Raw genomic sequence first — 23,230 nt, forward strand, 5'->3', positions numbered from 1 at the left:
GAATAAACATAATGAGTGTCAGGTAGTAGCTAGCTAGCTAAAGGTAGCAGCATGAGGGACAGGAAGTAGTTATTTCCTACTGGTGTAGAATCTGCCAGTCTCGTCTCTTACTCTCCCCTATTGGTTCACACCGGATCCTCTGACATTGTGTCTGTATTCACAATGGTGTCTCCTTTCCATTGGGATTCTCATCCTCCGTTCTTATCCTCTTAGGGGTTAACAGGCTAACACTCTGACTCTATAATGTTCTACTGTATATAAAAACATCACAACTCTGGGTGCTAGGGGTAATCTTGATCAATCACAGCCCCCTCTATCCTCTCCCTATCCCTCTGTTCTCTCTCTAACCTCTGATGTTAATGTTGGGCCACTTCTCCTCGGCTGGGACAGTCAGTAGCAGTAGCATGTAGGTGTCTGTGGTCCATGTTTGGCTTTATCCCAGTTCAGTCATGTCCATAAGATTGTAGCTTGTACCAGCACACCGTGCAGTGTGTCTCCTGCAGTGTCGTACTGTACTGTGGGTTTTTTGGACGTTGAGATGTGCTTGGTCTGTTGTGCACAATGCATGTTGTGGGTTTGGATGATGATATGATTGGATACGACGTTCATCCTTCATCCTCAGTGTATCAGTCCCTGTTCTACTGTTAGTCCATCCGTCTAACCCCTGACCTCTTAACCTCTGACGTGAACAGGAACTACGAGGCCCACGGCAGCAGAGGTCAGCCAAAACTGTTTGCCAAATCCAAGTATGACTTTGTGGCCAGAAACAACACAGAGCTGTCATTGGTAAAGGACGAGGTTGTGGAGGTAAGAAACGGTTCACCCAAACGTTTAACACGAAGGCTCACTGCAACATGTAACGTCAGTGTAATAACCCCAGAATAGTAAAGACTGTTGTTTCAGACCCTGCATCGCGGCACATAGTTATGAACGTCTTTGTTTCACCAATGTTGTCTTGCGTTGTCGATCACGAGAACACTCATTTTACGGCAAGAACCACTAGATGGCAGTGGAGAGCCCAGACACATGTTGTGCTCAATGTTTGACCCCAGGGGAGAACGATTGCCCCCTCCTCTCAATGAAGCCCACAAAGTTCATGGCCGACCGCGGTACTGTAGGCGTTGTTTGCAGAAAACGGGATACCGCAGTATGGTGAATGGGAAAATGGCTTCGTGGTTAATCTTAGTGTAAATAAAATAAAAAATCGAACACAATCATGTTACCAGTAAATACCTCTATTACACCAGATGTGTGTTCTTGAGCCGATTAGTTTAAAATCACACACGGAAGAAGTTTGAAGGATCATTTAGTTGCTAATGGCAGCCTGCAGTACCCCGGTCAACGAGAGGAGGCAGCACTGAGTTAGCCTGCAGTACCCCGGTCAAAGAGAGGAGGCAGCACTGAGTTAGCCTGCAGTACCCCGGTCAATGAGAGGAGGCAGCACTGAGTTAGCCTGCAGTACCCCGGTCAACGAGAGGAGGCAGCACTAAGTTAGCCTGCAGTACCCCGGTCAATGAGAGGAGGCAGCACTGAGTTAGCCTGCAGTACCCCGGTCAATGAGAGGAGGCAGCACTGAGTTAGCCTGCAGTACCCCGGTCAATGTGAGGAGGCAGCACTGAGTTAGCCTGCAGTATCCCGGTCAACGAGAGGAGGCAGCACTTAGTTAGCCTCCCCCTTGGTAACCCATGTCCATCTACAACACACTGTAACCAATCCTCCCCCTGGTAACCCTGGTAACCCTGGTCAGGTGCTGGATGACAGGAAGCAGTGGTGGAAAGTGTGTAACTGCTCCGGGGCGTCTGGCTATGTGCCAAACAACATCCTGGAGGTCACCAAGGCTGTGGACGTCACGGTGAGGGGGGAACCCATCTATAGCCATACTATACAGGTGAGTCCCTGGACGGTGTCTCAGAATAAGGTATTGATATTCTCAGCATTTCTATGTTAATATTAGTCATTTTGATAGAGTAAAGTAATACAGTCGTGGCCAAATGTTTTGAGAATGACTCAAATATGAATATTCACGTCTGCTGCCTCAGTTTGTATGATGGCAATTTGCATATACTCCAGAATGTTATGAAGAGTGATCAGAGGAATTGCAATTAATTGCAAAGTCCCTCTTTGCCATGCAAATGAACTGAATCCCCCAAAAAACATTTCCACTGCATTTCAGCCCTGCCACAAAAGGACCAGCTGACATCATGTCAGTGATTCTATCGTTAACACAGGTGTGAGTGTTGACGAGGACAAGACTGGAGATCACTCTGTCATGCTGATTGAGTTCGAATAACAGACTGGAAGCTTCAAAAGGAGGGTGGTGCTTGGAATCATTGGTCTTCCTCTGTCAACCATGGTTACCTGCAAGGAAACACGTGCCATCATCATTGCTTTGCACAAAAAGTGCTTCACAGGCAAGGATATTGCTGCCAGTAAGATTGCACCTAAATCAACCATTTAACGGATCATCAAGAACTTCAAGGAGAGCGGTCCAATTGTTGTGAAGAAGGCTTCAGGGCGCCCAAGAAAGTCCAGCAAGCGCAAGTACCGTCTCCTAAAGTTGATTCAGCTGCGGGATCGGGGCACCACCAGAACAGAGCTTGTTCAGGAATGGTAGCAGGCAGGTGTGAGTGCATCTGCACGTACATTGAGGCAAAGACTTTTGGAGGATGGCCTGATGTCAAGAAGGGCAGCAAAGAAGCCACTTCTCTCCAGGAAAAACATCAGGGACAGACTGATATTCTGCAAAAGGTACAGGGATTGGACTGCTGAGGACTGGGGTAAAGTCATTTTCTCTGAATCCCCTTTCCGATTCTTTGGGGCATCCAGAAAAAAGCTTGTCTGAAGAAGACAAGGTGAGCGCTACCATCAGTCCTGTGTCATGCCAACAGTAAAGCATCCTGAGACCATTCATGTGTGGGGTTGCTTCTCAGCCAAGGGATTGGGCTCACTCACAATTTTGCCTAAAAACACAGCCATGAATAAAGAATGGTACCAACACATCCTCCGAGAGCAACTTCTCCCATCCATCCAGGAACAGTTTGGGATTGAACAATGCCTTTTCCAGCATGATGGAGCACCTTGTCATAAGGCAAAAGTGATAACGGGGATAACAGGAACAAAACATCAATATTTTTTGCCAGGAAACTCCCCAGACCTTAATCCCATTGAGAACTTGTGGTCAATCCTCAAGAGGTGGGTGGACAAACAAAAACACACAAATTCTGACAAACTCCAAACATTGATTATGCAAGAATGGGCTGCCATCAGTCAGGATGTGGCCCAGAAGTTGATTGACAGCATACCAGGGAGGATTGCTGATGTCTTGAAAAAGAAGGGTCAACACTGCAAATATTGACTCTTTGCATCAAATTAATGTAATTGTCAATAAAAGCCTTTGACAGTTATGAAATACTAGCAATTATACTTCAGTATTCCATAGTAACATCTGACAAAAATAGCTAAAGACACTGAGGCAGACTTTGTGAAAATTAATATTTGTGTCATTCTCAAAACTTTTGGCCACGACTGTAGACTCCTCTCCTCCACATGTTCACCAGTCCTATTGACAGAGTAAAGCATCTCATCAGCCATTAAATCATGTCCCTGTCATACATCTCATATTCATCTCTGTCTGTCTGTCTGTCTGTCTGTCTGTCTGTCTGTCTGTCTGCCTGCCTGCCTGTCTGTGTCTGCAACCTGTCTGTCTCTGTCTGTCTGTCTGCCTGCCTGCCTGTCTGTCTGTCTGTGTCTGCAACCTGTCTGTCTCTGTCTGTCTGTCTCTGTGTCTGTCTGTCTGTCTCTGTCTCTGTCTCTGTCTGTCTGTCTGTCTGTAACCTGTCTGTCTGTCTGTCTGTCTGTGTCTGTAACCTGTCTGTGTCTGTAACCTGTCTGTCTGTCTGTAACCTGTCTGTCTGTCTGTCTGTCTCCATTCCACCTGCTCCTCTTTGTCTTTCACATAAAGCTAATGATGCCAAAGAAGGAGTTTGAGTTGTTCAAGGTATGGTTGGTTGGACCAGGGTCATACAGTATGTATATATATATATATATATATATATATATATATATATATATATATATATATATATATATATATATACTATATATATGGCTCTGGGTTAGAATGGCTCTGTGTGCTGAGTGCCTTTAGTGCAGTGATGGGCAGCTTTGATGGGGGCCACAAAAATCTGAACTTATCATGAGGGTGCTGCAGTGGCTCACGAGTCTGTTTACCCACTTCCATACCCACACATGCAGTCGGAGCTGGCCCTACTGCAGTCGGAGCCGGCCCCTAACCTTCTGCAGTCGGAGCCGGCCCCTAACCTTCTGCAGTCGGAGCCTGCCCTAACCTTCTGCAGTCGGAGCCGGCCCCTAACCTTCTGCAGTCGGAGCCGGCCCCTAACCTTCTGCAGTCGGAGCCGGCCCCTAACCTTCTGCAGTCGGAGCCGGCCCTAACCTTCTGCAGTCGGAGCCTGCCCTAACCTTCTGCAGTCGGAGACTGCCCTAACCTCCTGCAGTCGGAGCCTGCTCCTAACCTCCTGCAGTCGGAGACGGCCCTAACCTCCTGCAGTCGGAGCCTGCTCCTAACCTCCTGCAGTCGGAGCCGGCCTTAACTTCTGCAGTCGGAGCCGGCCCTAACCTTCTGCAGTCAGAGCCGGCCCTAACCTTCTGCAGTCGGATCCGGCCCTAACCTTCTGCAGTCAGAGCCGGCCCTAACCTTCTGCAGTCGGAGCCGGCCCTAACCTTCTGCAGTCGGAGCCGGCCCTAACCTTCTGCAGTCGGAGCCGGCCCTAACATTCTGCAGTCGGAGCCGGTCCTAACCTTCTGCAGTCGGAGCCGGCCCTAACCTTCTGCAGTCGGAGCCGGCCCTAACCTTCTGCAGTCGGAGCCGGTCCTAACCTTCTGCAGTCGGAGCCGGCCCTAACCTTCTGCAGTCGGAGCCGGCCCTAACCTTCTGCAGTCGGAGCCGGCCCTAACCTTCTGGTGGCCCTAACCTTCTACAGTCGGAGCCGGACCCTAACCTTCTGCAGTCGGAGCCGGCCCCTAACCTTCTGCAGTCGGAGCCGGCCCCTAACCTCCTGCAGTCGGAGCCGGCCTTAACTTCTGCAGTCGGAGCCGGCCCTAACCTTCTGCAGTCAGAGCCGGCCCTAACCTTCTGCAGTCGGATCCGGCCCTAACCTTCTGCAGTCGGAGCCGGCCCTAACCTTCTGCAGTCGGAGCCGGCCCTAACCTTCTGCAGTCGGAGCCGGCCCTAACCTTCTGCAGTCGGAGCCGGCCCTAACCTTCTGCAGTCGGAGCCGGTCCTAACCTTCTGCAGTCGGAGCCGGCCCCTAACCTTCTGCAGTCGGAGCCGGTCCTAACCTTCTGCAGTCGGAGCCGGTCCTAACCTTCTGCAGTCGGAGCCGGCCCTAACCTTCTGCAGTCGGAGCCGGCACTAACCTTCTGCAGTCGGAGCCGGCCCTAACCTTCTGCAGTCGGAGCCGGCCCTAACCTTCTGGTGGCCCTAACCTTCTACAGTCGGAGCCGGCCCCTAACCTTCTGCAGTCGGAGCCGGCCCCTAACCTTCTGCAGTCGGAGCCGGCCCTAACCTCCTGCAGTCGGAGCCGGCCTTAACTTCTGCAGTCGGAGCCGGCCCTAACCTTCTGCAGTCAGAGCCGGCCCTAATCTTCTGCAGTCGGAGCCGGCCCTAACCTTCTGCAGTCGGAGCCGGCCCTAACCTTCTGCAGTCGGATCCGGCCCTAACCTTCTGCAGTCAGAGCCGGCCCTAACCTTCTGCAGTCGGAGCCGGCCCTAACCTTCTGCAGTCGGAGCCGGTCCTAACCTTCTGCAGTCGGAGCCGGCCCTAACCTTCTGCAGTCGGAGCCGGCCCTAACCTTCTGCAGTCGGAGCCGGTCCTAACCTTCTGCAGTCGGAGCCGGTCCTAACCTTCTGCAGTCGGAGCCGGCCCTAACCTTCTGCAGTCGGAGCCGGCCCTAACCTTCTGCAGTCGGAGCCGGCCCTAACCTTCTGCAGTCGGAGCCGGCCCTAACCTTCTGGTAGCCCTAACCTTCTGCAGTCGGAGCCGGCCCCTAACCTTCTGCAGTCGGAGCCGGCCCCTAACCTTCTGCAGTCGGAGCCGGCCCCTAACCTTCTGCAGTCGGAGCCGGCCCTAACCTCCTGCAGCCCTAACCTTCTGGTGGCCCTAACCTTCTGCAGTCGGAGCCGGCCCTAACCTTCTTCCCTCTGTAGTGTTTCAGTTCCCCTCTAGCCGAGCTAGTGGAGGGATCTGTCTCCCTTCCATGTTATAGACGTCTAGATTCCCTCCGTAGTGTATCAGTTTCCCCTCTAGCCGAGCTAGTGGAGGGATCTGTCTCCCTTCCATGTTATAGACGTCTAGATTCCCTCTGTAGTGTTTCAGTTCCCCTCTAGCCGAGCTAGTGGAGGGATCTGTCTCCCTTCCATGTTATAGACGTCTAGAATCCCTCCGTAGTGTTTCAGTTCCCCTCTAGCAGAGCTAGTGGAGGGATCTGTCTCCCTTCCATGTTATAGACGTCTAGATTCCCTCCGTAGTGTTTCAGTTCCCCTCTAGCCGAGCTAGTGGAGGGTTCTGTCTCCCTTCCATGTTATAGACGTCTAGATTCCCTCCGTAGTGTTTCAGTTCCCCTCTAGCCGAGCTAGTGGAGGGATCTGTCTCCCTTCCATGTTATAGACGTCTAGATTCCCTCCGTAGTGTTTCAGTTCCCCTCTAGCAGAGCTAGTGGAGGGATCTGTCTCCCTTCCATGTTATAGACGTCTGGATTCCCTCTGTAGTGTTTCAGTTCCCCTCTAGCAGAGCTAGTGGAGGGATCTGTCTCCCTTCCATGTTATAGACGTCTAGATTCCCTCCGTAGTGTTTCAGTTCCCCTCTAGCCGAGCTAGTGGAGGGATCTGTCTCCCTTCCATGTTATAGACGTCTAGATTCCCTCCGTAGTGTTTCAGTTCCCCTCTAGCAGAGCTAGTGGAGGGATCTGTCTCCCTTCCATGTTATAGACGTCTAGAATCCCGCCGTAGTGTTTCAGTTCCCCTCTAGCTGAGCTAGTGGATGGATCTGTCTCCCTTCCATGTTATAGACGTCTAGATTCCCTCCCTCTATATTCTCCTCCTTGTGGTTTCATCTGAACCATATTACACCACCTTGTCAATGTGCTGTGGTTTCGAGGTTTCTTGTCAGTTGTCTTTGCACCTGAGTGAGTTTGCGGTGGGAAAACTACAGTACAACACCTCACAACCGTGTTTTATTTCCATTTCCTCATGCAAGCAATTACTGGGAGAGTTGAACGAGGTAACTAAGCAACGTCTGCTTCATATTAGTACAGTGGATGGATTCTGTTGGCGATGATTGTAGGCTAGATCTGTTGTTTTTCATTATTATATATCTTGTTTTACCCCTTTTTCTCCCTAATTTCCTGATATCTAATTGGTAGTTACAGTCTTGTCTCATCGCTGCAACTCGACTTGGGCCGTGCGTCCTCCGAAACACAACCCAACCAAGCCGCACTGCTTCTTGACAGAGCGCGCATCCAACCCGGAAGCCAGCCACACCAATGTGTTGGAGGAAACACCGTACACCTGACAACCTTGGTTAGCGCGCACTGCACCCGGCCCGCCACAGGAGTCGCTAGTGCGCGATGAGACAAGGATATCCCAGCCGGTCAAAACCCTCCCCTAACCCGGACGACGCTGGGCCAATTGTGCGCCGCCCCATGGGTCTCCCGGTCGCGGCCGGCTGAGACAGAGCCTGGACTCAAAGCCAGAATCTCTAGTGGCACAGCTAGCACTGCGATGCAGTGCCTTAGACCACTGCGCCACTCGGGAGGCCCAGGCTAGATCTGTTCTGAGTTCACCACTACAGTCTCCTCGTCTCTTCTCCTCCTCAGAAACAGCGAACGGACTACGTCCCCAAACCCATGGCCACCCCCACGCCCCCCATCCCGACACCCCCCATCCCCACACCCCTCCCTCCTGCCCCGCCACGTCTCCCCACCCCTCCCCTGCCCCCCCCGGCCGAACCCCCCCGCCCCCCTCCCAGCACGGTGAGCAGACAGAGCAGCAACACCTCCAGCGACTCCGGAAGCATCCCAGCCAGCGTCACCATGAGAGACCACCCAAACCAGAGACCCCCGCCAGTCAACCGTAAGGCACACCTGTCTTCATGTAACTTTAGGAAAGGTTGTTGGGTGTCTGTGTACTGTACTGTCTAATGGGTGTCTGTGTACTGTACTGTCTAATGGTTGTCTGTGTACTGTACTGTCTAATGGGTGTCTGTGTACTGTACTGTCTAATGGGTGTCTGTGTACTGTAATGTCTCCTGGTGGCTGACGGTGGGCAGGGTTAATATCAGGAGTCTGGATTAGTGTTAGGGTCAGGGGTCAGGGTTAGGGTTTAGGTGGTATGGTTAATGTTGTGTCCTGTAGGGAGGAGGGGCAGGGGTCAGGGTTGGGGTTTAGGTGGTATGGTTAATATTGTGTCCTGTAGGGAGGAGGGTCAGGAGTCAGGGTTGGGGTTTAGGTGGTATGGTTAATGTTGTGTCCTGTAGGGAGGAAGTCCAACATGGAGGAGGGTCAGGGTTCAGGGTTGGGGTTTAGGTGCTATGGTTAATGTTGTGTCCTGTAGGGAGGAGGGTCAGGGTTGGGGTTTAGGTGGTATGGTTAATGTTGTGTCCTGTAGGGAGGAGGGTCAGGGTTGGGGTTTAGGGGGTATGGTTAATATTGTGTCCTGTAGGGAGGAGGGTCAAATCAAATCAAATTTTATTTGTCACATACACATGGTTAGCAGATGTTAATGCGAGTGTAGCGAAATGCTTGTGCTTCTAGTTCCGACAATGCAGTAATAACAAGTAATCTAACTAACAATTCCAAAACTACTGTCTTGTGCACAGTGTAAGGGGATAAAGAATATGTACATAAGGATATATGAATGAGTGATGGTACAAAGCAGCATAGGCAAGATACAGTAGATGGTATCGAGTACAGTATGTACAAATGAGATGAGTATGTAAACAAAGTGGCATAGTTTAAAGTGGCTAGTGATACATGTATTACATAAGGATACAGTCGATGATATAGAGTACAGTATATACGTATGCATATGAGATGAATAATGTAGGGTAAGTAACATTATATAAGGTAGCATTGTTTAAAGTGGCTAGTGATATATTTACATCATTTCCCATCAATTCCCATTATTAAAGTGGCTGGAGTTGAGTCAGTGTCAGTGTGTTGGCAGCAGCCACTCAGTGTTAGTGGTGGCTGTTTAACAGTCTGATGGCCTTGAGATAGAAGCTGTTTTTCAGTCTCTCGGTCCCAGCTTTGATGCACCTGTACTGACCTCGCCTTCTGGATGATAGCGGGGTGAACAGGCAGTGGCTCGGGTGGTTGATGTCCTTGATGATCTTAATGGCCTTCCTGTGACATCGGGTGGTGTAGGTGTCCTGGAGGGCAGGTAGTTTGCCCCCGGTGATGCGTTGTGCAGACCTCACTACCCTCTGGAGAGCCTTATGGTTGAGGGCGGTGCAGTTGCCATACCAGGCGGTGATACAGCCCGCCAGGATGCTCTCGATTGTGCTTCTGTAGAAGTTTGTGAGTGCTTTTGGTGACAAGCCGAATTTCTTCAGCCTCCTGAGGTTGAAGAGGCGCTGCTGCGCCTTCTTCACGATGCTGTCTGTGTGAGTGGACCAATTCAGTTTGTCTGTGATGTGTATGCCGAGGAACTTAAAACTTGCTACCCTCTCCACTACTGTTCCATCGATGTGGATAGGGGTCAGGGGTCAGGGTTGGGGTTTAGGTGGTATGGTTAATGTTGTGTCCTGTAGGGAGGAAAGTCAGGGGTCAGGGTTGGGGTTTAGGTGGTATGGTTAATGTTGTGTCCTGTAGGGAGGAGGGTCAGGGTTCAGGGTTGGGGTTTAGGTGGTATGGTTAATGTTGTGTCCTGTAGGGAGGAAGTCCAACATGGAGGAGGGTCAGGGGTCAGGGTTGGGGTTTAGGTGGTATGGTTAATGTTGTGTCCTGTAGGGAGGAAGTCCAACATGGAGGAGGGTCAGGGGTCAGGGTTGGGGTTTAGGTGGTATGGTTAATGTTGTGTCCTGTAGGGAGGAGGGTCAGGGGTCAGGGTTGGGGTTTAGGTGGTATGGTTAATGTTGTGTCCTGTAGGGAGGAAGTCCAACATGGAGGAGGTTCAGGACGAGTTGATGCACCGCCTCACGTTGGGTCGAAGCGCCAACAAGAAGTTTGCTGTTCCTGCTCGCAGCACCTCCCTCCCGTCCGTCAACATCACGTACGACTCCTCCCCTGACGAGGTCAAGGCCTGGCTGCAGCTGAAGGGGTTCAGCTCTGTGTACGTCATTTAACATACTCTACCGTTCAACAGTTTGGGGTCACTTAGAAATGTCCATGTTTTACATGCAAACGTACATGAAATTAGTTGCAAAATGAATAGGAAATATAGTCAAGATGTTGACAAGGTTATAAATAATGATTTTTTAAATTGAAATAATAATTGTCCTTCAAAACTTTGCTTTCGTCAAAGAATCCTCCATTTGCAGCAATTACAGCCTTGCAGACCTTTGGCATTCTAGTTGTCAATTTGTTGAGGTGATCTGAAGAGATTTCACCCCATGCTTCCTGAAGCACCTCCCACAAGTTGGATTGGCTTGATGGACACTTCTTACGTACCATACGGTCAAGCTGCTCCCACAACAGCTCAATAAGGTTGAGATCTGGTGACTGTGCTGGCCACTCCATTATAGACAGAATAACAGCTGATTGATTCTTCCCTAAATAGTTCTTGCATGGTTTGGAGCTGTGTTTTGGATCATTGTCCTGTTGTAGGAGGAAATTGGCTCCAATTAAGCACCGTCCACAGGATATGGCATGGCGATGCAAAATGGAGTGATGGCCTTCCTTCTTTAATCAAATCAAATCAAATCAAATTTATTTATATAGCCCTTCGTACATCAGCTGATATCTCAAAGTGCTGTACAGAAACCCAGCCTAAAACCCCAAACAGCAAGCAATGCAGGTGTAGAAGCACGGTGGCTAGGAAAAACTCCCTAGAAAGGCCAAAACCTAGGAAGAAACCTAGAGAGGAACCAGGCTATGTGGGGTGACCAGTCCTCTTGTGGCTGTGCCGGGTGGAGATTATAACAAAACATGGTCAAGATGTTCAAATGTTCATAGATGACCAGCATGGTCGAATAATAATAAGGCAGAATAGTTGAAACTGGAGCAGCAGCACAGTCAGGTGGACTGGGGACAGCAAGGAGTCATCATGTCAGGTATTCCTGGGGCATGGTCCTAGGGCTCAGGTCCTCCGAGAGAGAGAAAGAATGAGAGAATTAGAGAGAGCATATGTGGGATGGCCAGTCCTCTTCTGGCTGTGCCGGGTGGAGATTATAACAGAACATGGCCAAGATGTTAAAATGTTCATAAATGACCAGCATGGTCGAATAATAATAAGGCAGAACAGTTGAAACTGGAGCAGCAGCACAGCCAGGTGGACTGGGGACAGCAAGGAGTCATCATGTTAGGTAGTCCTGGGGCATGGTCCTAGGGCTCAGGTCCTCCGAGAGAGAGAAAGAGAGAAGGAGAGAATTAGAGAACACACACTTAGATTCACACAGGACACCGAATAGGACAGGAGAAGTACTCCAGATATAACAAACTGACCCTAGCCCCCCGACACATAAACTACTGCAGCATAAATACTGGAGGCTGAGACAGGAGGGGTCAGGAGACACTGTGGCCCCATCCGAGGACACCCCCGGACAGGGCCAAACAGGAAGGATATAACCCTACCCACTTTAAGATCCCTTTGACCCTGTACAAATCTCCCACTTTACCACCACCAAAGCAGCCCCAGACCATCACATTGCCTCCACCATGCTTGACAGATGGTTCACTCCTCCATCATCTTTTCATTTTTTCTGCATCTCAGGAATGTTCTACTTTGTGATCCGAACACCTCAAACTTTTGTCTGTCCATAACACTTTTTTCCAATCTCTGTCCAGTGTCTGTGTTCTTTTGCCCATCTTAATATTTTATTTTTATTGGCCAGTCTGAGATGTGGCTTTTTCTTTGCAACTCTGCCTAGAAGGCAGCATCCCGGTGTCGCCTCTTCACTGTTGAGACTGGTGTTTTGCGGGTACTATTTAATGAAGTTGCCAGTTGAGGACTTGTGAGGCGTCTGTTTCTCAAACTAGACACTCTAATGTACTTGTCCTCTTGCTCAGTTGTGCACTGGGGCCTCCCACTCCTCTTTCTATTCTGGTTAGGGCCAGTTTGCGCTGTTCTGTGAAGGGAGTAGTACACATCGTTGTACGAGATCTTCAGTTTCTCGCATGGAATAGCCTTCATTTCTCAGAACAAGAATAGACTGATGAGTTTCAGAAGAAAGCTCTTTATTTCTGACCATTTTGAGCCTGTAATCTAACCCACAAATGCTGATGCTCCAGATACTTAACTAGTCTAAAGAAGGCCAGTTTTATTGCTTCTTTAATCAGGACAATAGTTTTCAGCTGTGCTAACGTAATTGCATGATTAGCCTTTTAAAATGATAAACGTGGATTAGCTAACACAACGTGCCATTGGAACACAGGAGGGATGGTTCCTGATAATGGGCCTCTGTACGCCTATGTAGATATTCCATAAAAAAATCTGCCGTTTCCAGTTTCAATAGTCATTTACAACATTAACAATGTCTACACTGTGTTTCTGGTCAATTTGATGTTATTTTAATGGACCAAAATTCAACTTTCTTTCAGAAACAAGGACATTTCTAAGTGACCCCAAACATTTGAAGTGGTTATGTATGTAATATCATCTATATATCTATATGAGAACACATCCTATAGTATGGTATAGTACTGATACCTCCTCTCCTGACGAGGTCAAGGCCTGGCTACAGCTGAAGGGATTCAACTCGTTGTCACACTGGACATATAGAAATATTAGTTCTATCTGACTATGTGGAGTTGACTGCTGGTGTCCCCCAAGGTTCTATTCTGGGTCCTGTGCTTTTCACTATTTAAATGAATGAGCTCAACTCTGGTGTGGCTTATGTCTATTTCTATGGTGATGATGACTGCCGTACTCCTGTGCTACTACCCGTCTCTACAGTACCATTACCAGTCTGGGAGTGTTAACCGGAGCCCAGCTGTTCTCTTTAAATAAGGAGGAGCTGAAGACTGTGTGTCCAGACGATGGGGCCAGGGTCTTCAGTCAGGTGACCGTCCAGAAGGCTGCTCTGGAGGTGGGTAGTGCTTCTCCTCTTACTAAACCTGATAACACTGAGCCGGCTAACCCTGCAAGCTAGCTGATTAACACTGTTAGACCAGGGATAAAGATACAGTAGCTAGCTGGCTCAAGGCAGAGTGCAGAGTTAAATCTGAACGGCAGGCAGCCAATCATAGCTGCCTCAAGGCAGAGTGCAGGGTTAAACCTGAATGGAAGGCAGCCAATCATAGCTTCCTCAAGGCAGAGTGCAGGGTTAAACCTGAACGGCAGGCAGCCAATCATAGATGCCTCAAGGCAGAGTGCAGGGTTAAACCTGAACGTCAGGCAGCCAATCATAGCTGCCTCAAGGCAGAGTGCAGGGTTAAACCTGAATGGAAGGCAGCCAATCATAGCTGCCTCAAGGCAGAGTGCAGGGTTAAACCTGAATGGAAGGCAGCCAATCGCTAACGTGTTTAGCTATCCAAAGTCCAGACTGTTGGGCTAAATGTTTGAACCCAGTGTTGCATTGTGGCTAGTGTAGTTCAGAGGATTCTACTGGCTGGGTGTCTGCTTTAGGGAATCTCTTCTTCTGAGTGTGTTTGATGTAACCACAGTACCTGCAAACACCTGTGTACCTATAAACACCAGTGCTTTTTCTGCATTTTGATGCGTTACAGCCTTATTCTAAAATGGATTAAATTCATGTTTTTCCTCGTCAATCCACACACAATAACCCTTAATGACAAAGTGATAAAAAAGTTTAAATTTTTTTATTTTAGCAAATGTATTAAAAATTCTTACCTTATTTACATAAGCATTCAGACCCTTTGCTATGAGACTCGAAGTTGAGCTCAGATTCATCCTGTTTCCATTGATGATCCTTGAGGTTTCTACAATTTGATTGGAGTCCACGAAACCAAGATTGAACTCTTTGGCCTGAATGCCAAGCGTCATGTCTGGAGGAAATCTGGCACCATCCCTACAGTGAATCATTTTGGTGGCAGCATCATAACAATTGAAATGCTAATCCTTTACACATGAACGCTCACTCATTCAGGAACAATTGCAATCAATATATATATTTACGCTCAGTGTGTCGTATTGATCGCTGGTGAAAAGTCTTTCATTTGTAGAATTGTCCATCTCTCTCCCTCTCTCTCTCTGTCTTGGTTAGAGGGGATAGTTCAAAGTGACATTCATTATAGAATGGATGTTTCGGCGGTTGTCGTTCTTCGCGTTCAATGATACCGAATTCCCAGCTGCAGACTAGTAATTAATATCAAAGACTTGTTCTTATTCAGTCGGTATGGATAGTCGAAGAATTTAACCACGTGGTATGGTTAAAAGATTCTGCAACCTTTAGGCATCTCGTAATTGAGGTAAGCTCGGTCAAGGGTCAAGGGGTCTGAATACTTTCCAAATGCACTGTTTACAGGTACATACAGGTGTTTGCAGGTACATACAGGTTTTTACAGGTACATACAGGTGTTTGCAGGTACATACAGGTGTTTGCAGGTATATACAGGTCTTTACAGGTACATACAAGTGTTTGCAGGTACATACAGGTGTTTACAGGTACATACAGGTATTTGCAGGTACATACAGGTGTTTACAGGTGTTTACAGGAGTTTGTAGGTATATACAGGTCTTTACAGGTGTTTACAGGTATTTGCAGGTACATACATGTATTTGCAGGTACATACAGATGTTTACAGGTACATACAGGTGTTTGCAGGTACATACAGGTGTTTACAGGTGTTTACAGGAGTTTGTAGGTATATACAGGTCTTTACAGGTGTTTACAGGTATTTGCAGGTACATACATGTATTTGCAGGTACATACAGGTGTTTACAGGTACATACAGGTATTTGCAGGTACATACAGGTGTTTACAGGAGTTTGTAGGTATATACAGGTCTTTACAGGTACATACAAGTGTTTGCAGGTACATACAGGTGTTTACAGGTACATACAGGTGTTTACAGGAGTTTGTAGGTATATACAGGTCTTTACAGGTACATACATGTATTTGCAGGTACATACAGGTGTTTACAGGAGTTTGTAGGTATATACAGGTCTTTACAGGTACATACATGTATTTGCAGGTACATACAGGTGTTTACAGGTACATACAGGTATTTGCAGGTACATACAGGTGTTTACAGGAGTTTGTAGGTATATACAGGTCTTTACAGGTGTCTACAGGTATTTGCAGGTACATACATGTATTTGCAGGTACATACAGATGTTTACAGGTACATACAGGTGTTTGCAGGTACATACAGGTATTTGCAGGTACATACAGGTGTTTGCAGGTACATACAGGTCTTTGCAGGTACATACAGGTGTTTACAGGTACATACAGTTATTTGCAGTTACATACAGGTCTTTACAGGTACATACAGGTCTTTGCAGGTATATACAGGTCTTTGCAGGTACATACAGGTCTTTACAGGTACATACAGGTGTTTACAGGTACATACAGGTGTTTGCAGGTACATACAGGTCTTTGCAGGTACATACAGGTCTTTACAGGTACATACAGGTGTTTACAGGTACATACAGGTATTTGCAGTTACATACAGGTCTTTACAGGTACATACAGGTGTTTACAGGTACATACAGGTGTTTACAGGTACATACAGGTCTTTGTAGGTACATACAGGTCTTTACAGGTACATACAGGTGTTTTCAGGTACATACAGGTGTTTTCAGGTACATACAGGTATTTGCAGTTACATACAGGTCTTTACAGGTACATACAGGTGTTTACAGGTACATACAGGTGTTTACAGGTACATACAGGTGTTTACAGGTACATACAGGTGTTTACAGGTACATACAGGTCTTTACAGGTACATACAGGTGTTTACAGGTACATACAGGTGTTTATAGGTACATACAGGTGTTTACAGGTACATACAAGTGTTTGCAGGTACATACAGGTGTTTACAGGTACATACAGGTATTTGCAGGTACATACAGGTGTTTACAGGTACATACAGGTGTTTACAGGTACATACAGGTGTTTACAGGTACATACAGGTGTTTACAGGTACATACAGCTGTTTTCAGGGGTACTTGCCGTTTTCATGCTCTTTAAAGCTTTGGCAAGGTGTGGTTTCTGTCTGGTCTCTGTCCTCCTGCAGGTCTTCTTCTGACCACTGCAGTCTTCAGACTCTAAACTCTCACTAAGGTATTGTTCCACTAGATCGGTTGTTCTAGGCTCTACTCTGTTGGCCAGCGTTCATGTAGTCACGGCTCTCTTCTGTTCAGGACTTCTGCACACCTGTCTCACTAGGCTAACACACCTCATTGGTCTGTGGACTTTTCCACACCTGTCTCACTAGGCTAACACACCTCACCGGTCTGTGTTCTAAATCCAATCCACCACTTAGACAATCCAGTGTGCAGGTCAATATAACATACAGTAGGTCTTGTATCAACTGCTCACATTGAAAAACAGTCTTAAGTTTGGATCAATATTTTCTCATACTTAAATAAGTATGATAACAGGCTGTTTTTCTAAATGTTGTGAAGCTGGCCAGCAGATGGAAACTAAAAACTGAGATTCCCCCTCCTAGATAACCACCATGGCTTTAAGAACCCTCCTCCTGGTCTCCTTCCTAGATAACCACCATGGCTTTAGGAACCCTCCTCCTGGTCTCCTTCCTAGATAACCACCATGGCTTTATGAACCCTCCTCCTGGTCTCCTTCCTAGATAACCACCATGGCTTTAGGAACCCTCCTCCTGGTCTCTTCCTAGATAACCACCATGGCTATATGAACCCTCCTCCTGGTCTCATTCCTAGATAACCACCATGGCTTTAAGAACCCTCCTCCCGGTCTCCTTCCTAGATAACCACCATGGCTATACCCACCTCCTGGTCTCCTTCCTAGATAACCACCATGGCTATACCCACCTCCTGGTCTCCTTCCTAGATAACCACCATGGCTATATGAACCCTCCTCCTGGTCTCATTCCTAGATAACCACCATGGCTTTAAGAACCCTCCTCCTGGTCTCCTTCCTAGATAACCACCATGGCTATACCCACCTCCTGGTCTCCTTCCTAGATAACCACCATGGCTTTAAGAACCCTCCTCCTGGTCTCCTTCCTAGATAACCACCATGGCTATACCCTCCTCCTGGTCTCCTTCCTAGATGACCACCATGGCTTTAAGAACCCTCCTCCTGGTCTCCTTCCTAGATAACCACCATGGCTATATGAACCCTCCTCCTGGTCTCCTTCCTAGATAACTACCATGGCTTTATGAACCCTCCTCCTGGTCTCCTTCCTAGATAACCACCATGGATTTAAGAACCCTCCTCCCGGTCTCCTTCCTAGATAACCACCATGGCTTTATGAACCCTCCTCCTGGTCTCCTTCCTAGATAACCACCATGGCTTTATGAACCCTCCTCCTGGTCTCCTTCCTAGATAACCACCATGGCTTTAAGAACCCTCCTCCTGGTCTCCTTCCTAGATAACCACCATGGCTATACCCACCTCCTAGTCTCCTTCCTAGATAACCACCATGGCTTTATGAACCCTCCTCCTGGTCTCCTTCCTAGATAACCACCATGGCTTTATGAACCCACCTCCTGGTCTCCTTCCTAGATAACCACCATGGCTTTATGAACCCTCCTCCTGGTCTCCTTCCTAGATAACCACCATGGCTTTATGAACCCTCCTCCTGGTCTCCTTCCTAGATAACCACCATGGCTATATGAACCCTCCTCCTGGTCTCCTTCCTAGATAACCACCATGGCTTTATGAACCCTCCTCCTGGTCTCCTTCCTAGATAACCACCATGGCTATACCCACCTCCCGGTCTCCTTCCTAGATAACCACCATGGCTTTAAGAACCCTCCTCCTGGTCTCCTTCCTAGATAACCACCATGGCTTTATGAACCCTCCTCCTGGTCTCCTTCCTAGATAACTACCATGGCTATACCCACCTCCTGGTCTCCTTCCTAGATAACCACCATGGCATTAAGAACCCTCCTCCTGGTCTCCTTCCTAGATAACCACCATGGCTTTAAGAACCCTCCTCCTGGTCTCCTTCCTAGATAACCACCATGGCTTTATGAACCCTCCTCCTGGTCTCCTTCCTAGATAACCACCATGGCTTTAAGAACCCTCCTCCTGGTCTCCTTCCTAGATAACCACCATGGCTTTATGAACCCACCTCCTGGTCTCCTTCCTAGATAACCACCATGGCTTTATGAACCCACCTCCTGGTCTCCTTCCTAGATAACCACCATGGCTTTAAGAACCCTCCTCCTGGTCTCCTTCCTAGATAACCACCATGGCTTTATGAACCCACCTCCTGGTCTCCTTCCTAGATAACCACCATGGCTTTATGAACCCTCCTCCTGGTCTCCTTCCTAGATAACTACCATGGCTATACCCACCTCCTGGTCTCCTTCCTAGATAACCACCATGGCTTTAAGAACCCTCCTCCTGGTCTCCTTCCTAGATAACCACCATGGCTATATGAACCCTCCTCCTGGTCTCCTTCCTAGATAACCACCATGGCTTTATGAACCCACCTCCTGGTCTCCTTCCTAGATAACCACCATGGCTATACCCACCTCCTGGTCTCCTTCCTAGATAACCACCATGGCTTTATGAACCCTCCTCCCGGTCTCCTCCTGGTCTCCTTCCTAGATAACCACCATGGCTTTAAGAACCCTCCTCCCGGTCTCCTTCCTAGATAACCACCATGGCTATACCCACCTCCTGGTCTCCTTCCTAGATAACCACCATGGCTATATGAACCCTCCTCCTGGTCTCATTCCTAGATAACCACCATGGCTTTAAGAACCCTCCTCCCGGTCTCCTTCCTAGATAACCACCATGGCTATACCCACCTCCTGGTCTCCTTCCTAGATAACCACCATGGCTATACCCACCTCCTGGTCTCCTTCCTAGATAACCACCATGGCTATATGAACCCTCCTCCTGGTCTCATTCCTAGATAACCACCACGGCTTTAAGAACCCTCCTCCTGGTCTCCTTCCTAGATAACCACCATGGCTATACCCACCTCCTGGTCTCCTTCCTAGATAACCACCATGGCTTTAAGAACCCTCCTCCTGGTCTCCTTCCTAGATAACCACCATGGCTATACCCTCCTCCTGGTCTCCTTCCTAGATGACCACCATGGCTTTAAGAACCCTCCTCCTGGTCTCCTTCCTAGATAACCACCATGGCTATATGAACCCTCCTCCTGGTCTCCTTCCTAGATAACTACCATGGCTTTATGAACCCTCGTCCTGGTCTCCTTCCTAGATAACCACCATGGCTTTAAGAACCCTCCTCCCGGTCTCCTTCCTAGATAACCACCATGGCTTTATGAACCCTCCTCCTGGTCTCCTTCCTAGATAACCACCATGGCTTTATGAACCCTCCTCCTGGTCTCCTTCCTAGATAACCACCATGGCTTTAAGAACCCTCCTCCTGGTCTCCTTCCTAGATAACCACCATGGCTATACCCACCTCCTAGTCTCCTTCCTAGATAACCACCATGGCTTTATGAACCCTCCTCCTGGTCTCCTTCCTAGATAACCACCATGGCTTTATGAACCCACCTCCTGGTCTCCTTCCTAGATAACCACCATGGCTTTATGAACCCTCCTCCTGGTCTCCTTCCTAGATAACCACCATGGCTTTATGAACCCTCCTCCTGGTCTCCTTCCTAGATAACCACCATGGCTATATGAACCCTCCTCCTGGTCTCCTTCCTAGATAACCACCATGGCTTTATGAACCCTCCTCCTGGTCTCCTTCCTAGATAACCACCATGGCTATACCCACCTCCCCTGGTCTCCTTCCTAGATAACCACCATGGCTTTAAGAACCCTCCTCCTGGTCTCCTTCCTAGATAACCACCATGGCTTTATGAACCCTCCTCCTGGTCTCCTTCCTAGATAACTACCATGGCTATACCCACCTCCTGGTCTCCTTCCTAGATAACCACCATGGCATTAAGAACCCTCCTCCTGGTCTCCTTCCTAGATAACCACCATGGCTTTAAGAACCCTCCTCCTGGTCTCCTTCCTAGATAACCACCATGGCTTTATGAACCCACCTCCTGGTCTCCTTCCTAGATAACCACCATGGCTTTATGAACCCACCTCCTGGTCTCCTTCCTAGATAACCACCACCTCCTGGTCTCCTTCCCAGATAACCACCATGGCTTTAAGAACCCTCCTCCTGGTCTCCTTCCTAGATAACCACCATGGCTTTATGAACCCACCTCCTGGTCTCCTTCCTAGATAACCACCATGGCTTTATGAACCCTCCTCCTGGTCTCCTTCCTAGATAACTACCATGGCTATACCCACCTCCTGGTCTCCTTCCTAGATAACCACCATGGCTTTAAGAACCCTCCTCCTGGTCTCCTTCCTAGATAACCACCATGGCTATATGAACCCTCCTCCTGGTCTCCTTCCTAGATAACCACCATGGCTTTATGAACCCACCTCCTGGTCTCCTTCCTAGATAACCACCATGGCTATACCCACCTCCTGGTCTCCTTCCTAGATAACCACCATGGCTTTATGAACCCTCCTCCCGGTCTCCTCCTGGTCTCCTTCCTAGATAACCACCATGGCTTTAAGAACCCTCCTCCCGGTCTCCTTCCTAGATAACCACCAAGGCTATACCCACCTCCTGGTCTCCTTCCTAGATAACCACCATGGCTATACCCACCTCCTGGTCTCCTTCCTAGATAACCACCATGGCTTTATGAACCCTCCTCCTGGTCTCCTTCCTAGATAACCACCATGGCTTTATGAACCCACCTCCTGGTCTCCTTCCTAGATAACCACCATGGCTTTATGAACCCTCCTCCTGGTCTCCTTCCTAGATAACCACCATGGCTATATGAACCCTCCTTCCTAGATAACCACCATGGCTTTATGAACCCTCCTCCCGGTCTCCTCCTGTCTGTAAGCATTACCATCCCTCACCTCTCACCATGTAGCTCAGCCTGCACTGCCATGGAGAATCATATCATACCATATCACTACTAGACTGAACCGTTACCCTCTAACAGTTAACATCCTTCTCCATGACCTTATCACTACTAGACTGAACCGTTCCCAAGGCCAAGGGGAACTTTAACCCTGAACTGGAATATCAATTAGATGTCAGGTCTGTTTCTTCCTGAACTACAGTGTAATGTGTTATACTACTAAGGGAACTACAGGTCAGTTTATAACAGGTTGAGTGTTATACTACTAATGGAACTACAGGTCAGTTTATAACAGGTTGAGTGTAATACTACTAATGGAACTACAGGTCAGTTTAGAACAGGTTGAGTGTAATGTGTTATACTACTAATGTAACTACAGGTCAGTTTATAACAGGTTGAGTGTTATACTACTAATGGAACTACAGGTCAGTTTATAACAGGTTGAGGGAGTCTGCCTAAAGGAAATGTAGGTATTTGTGGATCATCTCTGAAAACACAAGGTTTACTCCAGTGCTGGTCCTGAGTACAGTCTAAAGGTCGGTAGGTCTGCAGGACAACAGCTCTCTCAGGCCAGAGCTAGCAAAGCCTATTGTCTGACCGGCCACAGGATTCTCCCACCAGACTGGCATCTACATTCACTAACAGTTTCCCTGTAGCAGCCCAGCTGGTGAGGCTTCTCCCCTGACGCTCATCTAGTGGATTTGTAGAGTTATAAACACTAGAATGGTTTCTAGAGGGACCTCACTACTGTTTTCAACTCTATGATTCAGCCCAGCTGGTGAGGCTTCTCCCCTGACGCTCATCTAGTGGATTTGTAGAGTTATAAACACTAGAATGGTTTCTAGAGAGACCTCACTACTGTTTTCAACTATGATTCAGCCCTGCTGGTGAGGCGTCTCCCCTGACGCTCATCTAGTGGATTTGTAGAGTTATAAACACTAGACTGGCTTCTAGAGGGACCCCACTACTGTTTTCAACTCTATGATTCAGCCCTGCTGGTGAGGCTTCTCCCCTGACGCTCATCTAGTGGATTCGTAGAGTTATAAACACTAGAATGGTTTCTAGAGAGACCTCACTACTGTTTTCAACTCTATGATTCAGCCCTGCTGGTGAGGCTTCTCCCCTGTTCTCTAGTGGATTTGTAGAGTTATAAACACTAGAATGGTTTCTAGAGAGACCTCACTACTGTTTTCAACTCTATGATTCAGCCCTGCTGTGATGAATACGGACATTATTTAGTTCCGTAGTGTTCCCCTGTGGGAGACATCTCTACTGACTCTAACCTCCTTTCTCTGATATCTCTTTCTCTCTCTATATCCCCCTTTCTCTCTCTATATCCCCCCTTTCTCTCCCTTTCTCTCTCTATATCCCCCCTCTCTCTCCTTTTCTCTCTCTATATCCCCCTCTATATCCCCCTTTCTCTCTCTATATCCCCCCTCTCTCTCCTTTTCTCTCCCTATATCCCCTCTCTCTCTCCCCCTCTCTCCCTATATCCCCCTCCCTCCGTCCCCCTCTCTATCTCTCCCTATATCCCCCTCTCTCTCCCTCTCCCCCCTCCCTCCCTCCCTCCCTCCGTCCCCCTCTCTATCTCTCCCTATATCCCCCTCTCTCTCCCCCTCCCTCACTCCGTCCCCCTCTCTATCTCTCCCTATATCCCCCTCTCTCTCCCCCTCCCTCCCTCCGTCCCCCGCTCTATCTCTCCCTATATCCCCCTCTCTATCTCTCCCTATATCCTCCTCCCTCTCTCTCCCCCTCCCTCTTTCACCCTCTCTCTCTCCCCCTCTCTCTATATCCCCCTCTCTCCCCTCCCCCTCTCTCTCTATATCCCCATCGCTCCATCCATCTCCCTCTCTCCCCTCTCCCCCTCCCTCCCCTCCCCTCTCTCTCTCCCCTCCCCCTCCCTCCCTCCCTCCCTCCCCCTCTCTATCTCCCCCTCCAGAGGAGTTCAGGGTCAGAGCTGCAGGAGATCATGCGGAGGCGTCAGGAGAAGCTGTCGGTCACAGCCTGTGACTCAGGGGTGG

At 48.6% G+C, this 23,230-nt stretch overlaps 1 protein-coding gene across 1 annotated transcript in view; it reads left to right on the plus strand.

The window, feature by feature from the left end:
• LOC139392905 (EGFR pathway substrate 8a, signaling adaptor) overlaps positions 1 to 23,230 on the plus strand; it is a 139,995-nt gene that overhangs the window by 116,340 nt on the left and 425 nt on the right. The window contains 8 exon segments of the mRNA XM_071141229.1: positions 693 to 807; positions 1,748 to 1,888; positions 3,962 to 3,997; positions 7,274 to 7,297; positions 7,893 to 8,148; positions 10,164 to 10,347; positions 13,129 to 13,261; positions 23,149 to 23,229. Coding sequence (XP_070997330.1) covers positions 693 to 807; positions 1,748 to 1,888; positions 3,962 to 3,997; positions 7,274 to 7,297; positions 7,893 to 8,148; positions 10,164 to 10,347; positions 13,129 to 13,261; positions 23,149 to 23,229 — 970 coding nt within the window.

The sequence above is a fragment of the Oncorhynchus clarkii genome, chromosome 33 (genome assembly GCF_045791955.1).
Source record: "Oncorhynchus clarkii lewisi isolate Uvic-CL-2024 chromosome 33, UVic_Ocla_1.0, whole genome shotgun sequence".
Lineage (NCBI taxonomy): Eukaryota > Metazoa > Chordata > Actinopteri > Salmoniformes > Salmonidae > Oncorhynchus > Oncorhynchus clarkii.